General features: G+C 42.3%; 1 protein-coding gene across 3 annotated transcripts in view; it reads left to right on the top strand.

Moving 5' to 3' along the window:
• Positions 1-2,280: 2,280 nt before the first annotated feature.
• STXBP6 (syntaxin binding protein 6) overlaps positions 2,281-11,279 on the top strand; it is a 91,966-nt gene continuing 82,967 nt past the window's right edge. For all 3 annotated transcript variants that reach the window (XM_075712945.1, XM_075712944.1, XM_075712943.1), the window contains exon 1: positions 2,281-2,434. In XM_075712945.1, the coding sequence (XP_075569060.1) occupies positions 2,281-2,434 (154 nt within the window). The remainder of the gene's footprint in view (positions 2,435-11,279) is intronic.

Raw genomic sequence — 11,279 nt, 5'->3', positions numbered from 1 at the left:
GATTGTGGCAAGCTGGAGAACACTTTTTCAGTTGGCTGTGACTTGGGTACATTTTTACCTGACAGCATTTGTGTGTGTTTTCCCCATAAGCTATTTATTGAAAATTCTTTAAGCATGTGAAGGTCTGAGACTGAAGTTATTTTTGTGAAGTTTATCATTCTTTATCTCGGTCAGAAGGAGGGCTGTGTGAGTAAACCCATGGTCATTGACAGTGGCCTTGAATTAAGGAGGAAAAAAACCCAACCACAAAAAACCCCACCAAAAACAAAAACCCACAACCAACATCCGCCCCCCGCCCCCCCCCCCCCCCCCCCCAAAAAAAAAACAAAACCCCAACAAAATAGCAAAAAAACAAAAACTGTTCATAACCTGCTAGCAGCTCACATGCTGGTATAAGATATACTGCAAATATTTTCATATTTCATAATACAGAAGAGGAGAAAATTATGGTATAATGAACATGAATGTGAAAACAACCATTTCTAATTAGCTAGCAGGTAAAATTATTCTTGTAAGTCTTTTTCATGTTGGTATATTTGTTGTTAAATGATAGGTAATTTACATGGCAGGAGTTATGAAATCACATCTTTTCAGGAGCTGCGCATTCTTTCTCCCTTTGAAATCATCTGGATTTTTCTTTTGATGGGGCCATTTTTAAAATGCAATTGATTTTTGTAAAGGTGCATGTAAAATAACTTAATACTAAAACTTGTCAGAATTTGCACACCTCAATATTGTTTAACTGAGGTACAGTATTACAGATTATTTTGGCAAAGGATTCTGTTTGTGTCCTGAAATAAATTGGTGGTGAATTTCATTTGGACTAATTTGTGCTCTTTCACACCTCCATGAATACAGCTGCTTTTTTTTTTTTTTTTTTAAAGATAAGGGAATATCATAAATAAGTGCCAACAAAATGTCGAGACTGAAAGTATTAAGACAATTACTTTGCTGATAGTATGCACACTAAAAATAATGGATCCATGACTCTTTTGGCTTCATAATCTGATTTGACTGGAATTTATCTATGTTTAGTAATAGTTAAGTTGTGTCAAATATAAAATGATCCCACAGGCAGAATTTTGGCTTCAGCAGCTGAGACCTGAAGATTATCTTATGCTAAGAAAGCTAAGGAGGTCAAAAAAGGTCTGTGGGCTTGAAAGTCTTAATAATACGCAGATATGGAGTGTAATGTATGTGTATTGGAGGATCATTGTATTTGAACAAGTAAAAGGGGCATTCGGCAGTCTCTGTCAGTGGGACCTAAATACTTATTAACAGATTTCAGTGCAGAACTAATTGGAGTTATAACTGTGGTGCTTTCTAGAAAAAGAGCCTGTTAATATCCCCTCTGTAACTGAATTCTCTCTCCTTTAGTTAGGCTCCTCTGAAAGCTGTGGTCAGATCTACCTTTATTTTGCTGGACATGCCTGAATAAGCAGCTGCTTTCTCCCTCCCTGTTCTCTACAGGGTTTCCTCCCCCGGCAAATGTCTCTCCTAAGTTGACTGCGCTGTTTTCTTATGAAACGCATTGAGGAACTGACCTGGGTCAAAATTACTTAGCAGAAAAGAGGAAGTGTGGTTTTGTCTGCATGAACCCTGATGCTTTCCCTGACACTCTTTCTGTGCAGTTGCCCAGTTGGTACTTACAGAGGAGTTGAGGGGATGAGGTGCTAAAGCTGCAAGAGGTGCAGGAGCTGCTTGATCAAGTACTGTCACCAAGAGCAGTGCTCCTGAACGAGCAGTCTTACTGAGTCTGAAGCTTTCTGTATCTTCTGTGAATGCAACTTGTCTGCCAGCACAACCAAGCCTGGAGAGGACGCTGATGAACTCAACCACCATGTTCCTTCCCTATGCCCTTGCAGTGCTTTCCCTGTCTGTGTGGAACAGATGAGCTTCCCTCCAGTTACTGGAGAGGGAATTAATGAAGCTTTTATGCTGCATGAAGTTACAGGATGTCACTCTGAGAAGATTTTACATCATACTGAAGTGGTAGCATGGACAGCTTCTGCCCAAAATAAGCTACGTTAGTTTAAGAGAATTTGAGAAGTGTGGAGGACAGCTTCAGTGAAGACTCTTAGATACTTTGAAAATTCTACCTCTAAGTGCATGAAATTATTTTCTAAATTCTTTGAATCATTAAAACTTTATTTGAAGGTCAGAACTGCTAATGCCCATGTAAGTTAGCTGAACTTTCATATAACATTAGAAACTCCTAAATTTTTTTTATTTATTATTTTATTTTTAGAGAGCAGCAGTCTGCTATATTTGTGATCTACAATGAATGCCAAATCTGCAATCAGCAAAGAAATTTTTGCCCCACATGATGAAAGGATGCTGGGAGCCGTCCAAGTGAAAAGAAGAACAAAAAAAAAGATTCCTTTCCTAGCTACTGGGGGTCAGGGTGAATATTTAACATACATCTGCCTGTCAGGTAAGATTAATGATTTTGACATCCAGTTATCTGTTTTGGTTTATCTTTGATTAACTGATTAGATGTTATCGGTAACCATAAAGAGCTGGGTGACTCAAATCTTAATAACATAACCAGAGAATTATGGCGCTTGTGCCTTTAATCTTGAGAAAACCATATGCTCAAGGCTGTTAATATTTATACCATACAATAAATGGAACAGGTGGTTTCATTGTTTAAGAAATTAGGTGTTCTCTCAAAGCATAGCTGCAGCGTATGAACAAATATTTGGTAAGTCTTTGCTTAAGATCTTTCTCAGAGGGATGAACTTCACAATGTATTTCCTTTTAATGCCCTGAAATTTTTTTTTTTTAAGCAAATATGCTTTTGTCTTCTTTTCATATTTGCCTCTGTGTGTTACGAGCTCTTTGGATACTTAGATATGCAACTTTCAGTTAGAATATTTTCAGTTCATGGAACAGAACAGTGGTGCTATGTGTCAATCACCTGACTTTAAAAGGGATGAAGATGGAAATATTTGGATTGAAGAAGAAAAAGATGTGTAAAGACATGTTTTTTGAGAGGTCACAGGGAACAGGGAGAACTGATCTATTTGTTACTGATGTGTTCAGATGAAATTAATTTTAGTTTCTCCAAGGCCAAACCAGCACTCGTGAGAGTCTGGGTTTCAGGAACAGGGTACGTAGTAGCTGTATGATGTTTTGCTTTATATTTTTACCCTTTCTAATAAAAGTAAAGCTCTACTTAATTTTTTTTTTTTAATGTGTATAAATTATACTCATTGATTGGATAACTTGTGGTTAACTGTGGTATCATAGGTTTTTGGCTGGCCTTTTTTTTATGTTTTGACTACTTTCTGGTTATTGTAGTGAAATTTACCTTAATTAAGATTATGTCTCAAGGCAGTTGGAAAGCAGTTTGTGATCCTGATTTGCTTGTAGTTTATACCTATTTTCAAACTTAGAGTGGAATTCAGTTGCCTGGAAGTAGGCATTCAGTGCATTTCTAGGTTTCTTGCCCTTCCTCCAGGTAGCTCTTTAGAAAGACACAAATCCGTTGTAGTTTATATGTCTGCCAGCTGAGTGTGTGACTATCTTTGGTATCCTAGGGTGATTTAGGCACTTAAGTTTTTATGCGTATCAGTTGTTGCCTTTGAGTGTGTGCGTCTTACTGGAGGTAAAACATGGTCAGAGGAAGAATCATAGAATCATAGAATGGTTTGGGTTGCAAGGGACCTTTAAACCAATCCCCCTGCAATGAGCAGGGTCATCTGCAAGTCAATCAGGTTGCTCAGAGCCCTGTCCAACCTGACCTTGAATGTTTCCATGGATGGCGCATCTATGTCTCTGGGCAACTTGTTGCAGTGTTTTGCCACCCGCATAGTAAAAAATTTCTTCCTTATATCTAGTGTGAATCTACCCTCTTGCAGTTTAAAACCATTACCCCTTGTCCGATTGCAACAGGCCCTGCTAAAAATTCTGTCCCCGTCTTTCTTATAAGTCCCCCTAAGTACTGAAAGGCTGTAATAAGGTCTCCCCAGAGCCTTCTCTTCTCCAGGCTGAACAACCCCAACTCTCTCAGCCTTTCTTCATAGGAGAGGTGTTCCATCCCTCTGATCATCTTTGTGGCCCTCCCCTGGATCCTCTGCAACAGGTCCATGTCTCTCCTGTACTGAAGACTCCAGAGCTGGACGCAGTAGTCTAGGTGGGGTCTCATGAGAGCAGAGTAGAGGGGCAGAATCACCTCCCTCATCCTGCTTCCTGCTGGCCATGCTTCTTTTGATGCAGCCCAGGATACAGTTGCCTTTCTGGGCTGTGAACACACATTGTTGGTTCATGTCCAACTTTTCATCCACCAGTACCCCCAAGTCCTCCTCTGCAGGGCTGCTCTCAATCCCTTCATCCCCCCCCAGCCTGTATTGATACTGGCGGTTGCCCCAGCCCAGGTGCAGGACCTTACACTTAGCCTTCTTGAACCTCATGAGTTTCATACAGGCCCAGTTCTCAAGCTTGTCCAGGTCCCTCTGGATGGCATCCCATCTCTCAGGAGTGTCAGCTGCACCACTCAGCTTGGTGTTGTCTGCAAACTTGCTGAGCATGCACTCAATCCCTCTGTCGATGTCATTTGTCGATGTTGGTGTCGATATTAAACAGTACTGGTCCCAATACAGACCCCTGAGGGACACCACTTGTCACTGATCTCCATTTGGATATCGAGCAGTTGATCACTACCCTCTGGATGCAACCATCCAACCAATTCCTCATCTGCCGAACAGTCTACCCATCAGATCCATATCTCCCCATTTCAGAGAGAAGGACGTTGTGGGGAACCATGTCAAAGGCCTTACAGAAGTCCAGACGATGTCTGTTGCTTTTTCCTTGTCCACTGATGCAGTCACTCCATCATAGAAGGCCACTAGGTTGGTCAGGCAGGACTTGCCCGTAGTGAAGCCATGCTGGTTGTCTCAAATTACCTCCCTGTCCCCCATGTGCCTTAGCATAGCTTCTAGGGGGACCTGTTCGATGATTTTTTTCCCAGGCTGACAGGTTGGTAGTTCCCAGGGTCCTCCTTTCTACCCTTTTTAAAAACGGTTGCAATGTCTCCCTTTTTCCAGTCACCAGGGACTTCACCTGACTGCCATGACTTTTCAGATATCATGGAGAGTAGCTTGGCAACTACATCAGCCAATTCCCTCAGTACTCTGGAATGCATCTCATCAGGTCTTATAGACTTATGTATGTTCAGGTTCCTCAGGTGGTCTCGAACCTGATCTCTTACTTTGCTCCCCCGGTCCTTGTCTTGTGGTCCATCCACTCAAGAGGTATGGGAAGAGAGGCTGCTGGTGAAGACTGAGGCAAAAAATTTGTTGAGCACCTCAGCCTTCTCCTCATCCATCATTAGCAGTTTGCCAGTCATGTTCATCGGGGAGGGGTACGCTTTCTTTAACTTTTCTTTTCTGGCTGACATACCTGTACAAGCCCTTATTATTATTCTTTGCATCCATTGCCAAGTTCAGCTCCAGCCATGCCCTGGTCTTTCTGACCCCATCCTTACACAACTGGGCAGTGTCCCTGTACTCTTCCCAGGATACCTGTCCCTGCTTCCACTGCCTGTGTATTTCCTTCTAGCCCTTTAGTTTCGCTAGCAGGTCTCAACTCATCTATGCCAGTCACTTGCCTTCCTTTCCTGACTTCTTACACCTGGGGATATAGAGCTCTTACCCTCTATGGAAAGCATCCTTAAATATCTGTGAGCTCTGTTCTGTTCCCATGTCCCTGAGGGCAGTTTCCCAGGGTGTCCTATTGACTAATTCCTTGAACAGCTGGCAGTTTGCTTTCCTAAAATTCAGGGTCCTGAGTTTACTCTTCGCTTGACCCATATCCCTCAGGACTGCAAACTCCACCAGAACACGATCACTGCAGCCCAGGCTGCCTCTGTTCTTAATGTCACCGATTAGCTCACTTGCATTGGTGACCATCGGGTCCAGTATCGCATACTCTCTGGTAGGGCTGTCTATTACTTGGCTTGAGAAGCTCTCATCCGTGCACTCCAGCAGTCCCCTGGATTGCTTACTGCTCACTGTGCTATTTTTTTCCAGCAGGTGGTTGAAGTCCCCCAGCAGCATGAGAGCCTGTGAGTGTGATGCCTCCTGTAGCTGGCGTAAGAAGGCTTTGTCAGTAGGCTCCCCTTGATCAGGTGGCCTGTAGTAAACACCAACCACAAGGTTCCCTTTGTTGCCTGTCTCCTAATTCTTAGCCATAAGCAACCTGCTTGTGGCTGTTCTTCAGAGACAGCTCTTCACAGTCTATCCATTTCTTGATTAGAGGGCAACCCTTGCACCCTTCCTTCCTTGCCTGTCCCTTCTGAACAGCCTGTAGCCATTGATAGCCACACTCCAGTCCTGGGATTCATCCCACCAAGTTTCAATAATGGCAACTAGGTCATAGCTTTCTAGCAGCATGGTGGCTTCCAACTCCTGTTTGTTTCCCATGCTGCATGCATTGGTGTAAAGGCACTTCAGCTGTGCTATTGGCCATCTCAGCTTCTCAGAGGAACACACCTTAATTCCTTTGAGGTACTTCACCGGTGTTTCCCTGTTGGCTCGCATTGCCTCAGAAGCCCTTGGCTCATCTCCAGTCACTTCGTGTGCTCCAGCACCCAGCGCATCTCAGAACAACAGGCTGAGGGCCCTTGCTAGCACCCTGTCTGACCTTGGCATGTTGTCCCACAGCTTGTCACAGGCAAGCCTGATATTATCCCTCTCCCCCTTCCAGTCTAGTTTAAAGCTCTGTCAGTGAGGCCTGCTAGCTCGTGAGCAAAGACCTTCTTCCCCTTTTGAGAAGGCTGAATCCCATCTGATGCCAGCAGGCCTGGTGCCACATAAAGCATCCCATTATCAAAAAACCCAAAGTTGTGGTGGTGGCACCAGCCATGGAGCCATGTATTAGTAGACTGGGTCAGTCTGTTTCTTCCAATGTCACTGCCTGCAGCTGGAAGGATAGAGGAAAAAATGACCTGTGCTCCAGATTCCCTTACCAACTGCCCCAAGGCCCTGAAGTCTCTTTTGATTGCCCTTGGACTATGTCTTGTTGCTTCATCGCCACCCAAGAAGTGCTCTGTGAATCTCGGAAGACTGCAATTATTTTTTGGACTAAGTGAAAGATAGTGTTTCATGGACTCTTTCAAATTTTTTTCCACTGAAAACTGTGTTAAAACTTTCAAAACGTAGGAAGTAAAACCCAGTGACTCTGCTAATGGTATAAGACATCACACACATGCACACAAAATATACATTTATTGAAGGTTACTGAATGAAATGTTATTTATATGCATATGTACAAATGCTTATGTTAAAATACAAGCTGCAGAGTATATGCACACACATACTGAGGACAGTGAGACAAAACAGAAGACTTCTCATTTCCAGCTGAGTGTTCTGCTTGTTATTTTCCCCATATACAGAGCTTCAAGGAAGGGTTTAAAAACTGATTTCCCAAGGCTGTTCCCTAGACTTGTGGTTGGGATACTCTTTTTAGATGTAAGGACTGCAGGTTTCAATCCTCTCAGCTTGTAGAAGAAACTGAATCTAGGTCTCCCATCTTTTAAAAAGCATTCAAATCGCCAACCTTTTGAAGTGAAGCTCATCTCTTCTTCCTTTGGTAGTCAAATTTTTCAAGTGTCAGTCCAATTTTTTTTCCAAGTCATCTTATTTTAAAGAACAATCCTGTTCTAGGGCCCTACAGTCAGTTTTGGAATACCCAGGTGTTTGATACCCATGTTCCTGAGGAACCGTTAGGGGTGTGATCTGTGTTTATAGTTTTCTGTAGGCTAACCCTATTCAGTAGATGGATTTTTTTTTTTTTTTTTTAAATTGCCATTCTAGGGAACCTAGCCCTCCTTCAGCTCCCCCACCTCCATGTTGATGTGTAGCAGACAACATGGATTTTAAGAGACTGAATGATCCTAGATGCATCTAATGTGTTTCTGGAACAGAATAACATATTATGAGTAAGGAAGAAACAGCAGGTGTCCTGACTTCAGCAGAGTTTCTCACTGATGACAAGGAGAAGCATTCAGGATCTAAATAAAATCACTGTATGGTGGGCACCAAAAAGCTGCATAATTGTATTGGGAGAGCCCTCATGCACGGTTCACTATTAGTGGGGTTTTGCAGGGATCTGAGACCAGTTGTTTTATATACATTTATAGTTTATATTATGGAATCATAGAATGTACAGTATAATTGGTAATTTCAGTAGACAACGAAGTGATTAGGGAGAGAACTGCCTGGCTGTGTTTTTGTTTGAGGGTGGTATTAGAGTTCCAAACAGTCTGATCAGAACAATGATGCAATTCAATAGAGTCAAGTGCAATTAGTTATTTAGTCAGGAATAATCAATGGCACAAAACTAAGGGGTAGGGAACAACTGTTTCTGCCACTGTGGTTAAAGGAAATTGTGACAAGGATAAACCATGGGTTTTTGCTATTCCTGATGGCTGTGAAGCAATAATGGTTTTAGTTGCAGCAAGAAGTTGTTACAAATAAAACGTTTTCCTTTCGTAAGGGTAAGTTGATGATGGGATGGTAGTTTAGCTGTGTCCCCAAGTGGTCTAAGATGAACTGTGTCTTGGGATAACAGAATATACTTGGTGACCTTCCATTTTTCTGTGATTTGGTACAATGAATGAGACACGATGGTGGCTGCCCCTGGATTTTAGTTCCCATTTCAAGAGACACATGCTTTAATGCAGTGTTGCAACATCTATCTTGGAAACACCTTTATTAGCCTTTGACTCTTGTCCTATTTTTCCCAGGTTTGATATGTATTAATTAAATGTAGTGACTGGAATATCTTTATGTTCTTTGTTTCCTTGGACTAATTCAGTTTGGCCTTTGCTAAAAAGAGTTTGTTAATTTACTGTTTAGAACTGAATTTGTCAGTTAAAAGAACACACATAGAAACTGACTTGTAAGTGACTTATAAATATTTGGAGATGTAAAATATCCTGCCTAGTTGTAGTTTTGTTCAAGATATAGGATACAGAAAACTAAACATCAGCCATTGTGATAACTACTTTTATTTACTGCTCAGTTTGTAACTGACAAATTGCACTAATTGTTATAATCAGAGCTAAATGTTTTTCTTTCTGTGTTGAATGGAAGATACATTATATCATAATCGTTGTCTATGTGCATTTTTGTAAGCATGGATAGAGATGCTGAGCAGGGTGAATGCCCTTAGGCCTCAAAGAGATGGGATAGTGAAGCATTAAAAGAATCAAATATTGAACAGAGCAAGATGGAGCTTCCTTAAAATTTATATTTGAAGTACGTACTGGATTTTTTTTATTTGACTGAATTGGTTAGAAGGAAATACTCATTAATGTTCCAAGAAGCCCATCATCTGAAACTGGAGACAGGTTAAAGAAAGAAAGCTGTAGCAAGACTGTTTGCCAGACTAGTGGAAACTGAGCAGCTGGGTTACCTGCAACCTTCTAGCCTGCTGTAGTGGTGGGGCTGGCCAAGTTAGACTGGCAAGCAGAGCCAAGAGAGGTCTTTTGGGAGTTATTTAGTTGAAGAACAGCAAGAAAGGAGTAGACAGATGGGAAACACAGAGGTGGGGTGGCTGTAGGCAGAACAGAGAAGATGAAAACTGGGAATTTTTTTTTTTAAACGTTAGAAGAGGATTTAACACAGAGAAAAGACAAGAAATTCAGAGCTGAAAGTGGGTATTTATCACCTCCTCCACACTAGCAGACCTAGTGACAGTTATTGGATCAGATCTAAGCTTTAATTTTGTCATCATTGTCTTATATAATTGAAACATTTTTTTTAAATTAGTTCTTAGCCTTATTTAGAATTCTGAATTAAGTATAAAATACTTAAAAGGTCATTTCAGAAATATAGGACACTGGCAATATCTCCTACTTGCTTGTGCACTGTTCTGTGTGTATTATTTCCTTTGACACCCTATCATTACGGTTTTTAAGTAACTTCTAATATTTAAAAAGGTTTTTAATTTGTTATAGCGCATTGGAAGTGTTCCAGTTCTACATATGGATGTGGCATTGACCTTTCAGGACTAAAATTCTATTGCAGTTGCAATGAACTGAATGAACCAGATGGTTCCTTTTGAACCTGAATTCCTGTGTGTCATAACACTTTCAGCTTAGCTGCACCGCTCTTTCTAGTCCTCCTGCTGAAAAGCTTGGGATTTGACTGTAAAGCTAAAGTTGTTTAAAACTGAGAGTAGAACTTTTTCCCCCTGTGGTTACAAGTTTAATAGTGTTATTAACATAGCGTCAGTTCAGGGTGGTTTTTTGGATGGCTTGTATGCAAAAGTACAATCTATCAAGAAAGGTGCTAGAAACGCTAAAAGGAAATACAAAGCAATCATAAGAAATTATATACAAAAATAAGATGTACATGCAGTGGGAGAGTGTGTAGGTTTTTCTTCCTTCGTTAAGATCATAGAATAGTCTGGGTTGGAAAAGACCTTTAAGATCATCCAGTCCAACCATTAACCTACACTACCAAGCCCACCTAAACCAATCAAGGGTAGACTAGACTAAACCATATCCCGAAGTGCCACATCTACCTGTTTTTTGAACACTTCCAGGGATGGGGACTCCACCACCTCTCTGGGCAGCCTGTTCCAATGCTTGACCACCCTTTCCGTAAAGAAATTTTTCCTAATTTCCAACCTAAACCTCCCCTGGCGCAGCTTGAGCCCATTTCCTCTTGTCCTATCGCTAACTACATGGGAGAAGAGACCAACACCCACCTCACTACAACCTCCTTTCAGGCAGTTGTAGAGAGCGATAAGGTCTCCCCTCAGCCTCCTCTTCTCCAGGCTAAACAACCCCAGTTCCCTCAGCCGCTCCTCATAAGACTTGTTCTCCAGACCCTTCACCAGCCTTGTTGCCCATCTCTGAACACGCTCCAGCACGTCAATGTCTTTCTTGTATTGAGGGGCCCAAAACTGGACACAGGATTCCAGGTGCGGCCTCACCAGCGCCGAGTACAGGGGGACAATCACCTCCCTGCTCCTGCTGGCCACACTATTCCTGATACAAGCCGGGATGCTGTTGGCCTTCTTGGCCACCTGGGCACACTGCTGGCTCATGTTCAGCCGGCTGTCGACCAACACCCCCAGGTCCTTTTTGGCCAGGCAGCTTTCCAGCCACTCTTCCCCAAGCCTGTAGTGTTGCATGGGGTTGTTGTGACCGAAGTGCAGGACCCGGCACTTGGCTTTGTTGAACCTCATACAGCTGGCCACGGCCCATCGATCTAGCCTGTCCAGGTCCCTCTGCAGGGCCATCCTACCCTCGAGCAGATTGACAC

This window comes from Pelecanus crispus, chromosome 6 (assembly GCF_030463565.1).
Source record: "Pelecanus crispus isolate bPelCri1 chromosome 6, bPelCri1.pri, whole genome shotgun sequence".
Lineage (NCBI taxonomy): Eukaryota > Metazoa > Chordata > Aves > Pelecaniformes > Pelecanidae > Pelecanus > Pelecanus crispus.
This window is presented reverse-complemented; position numbering and strand designations above follow the sequence as displayed.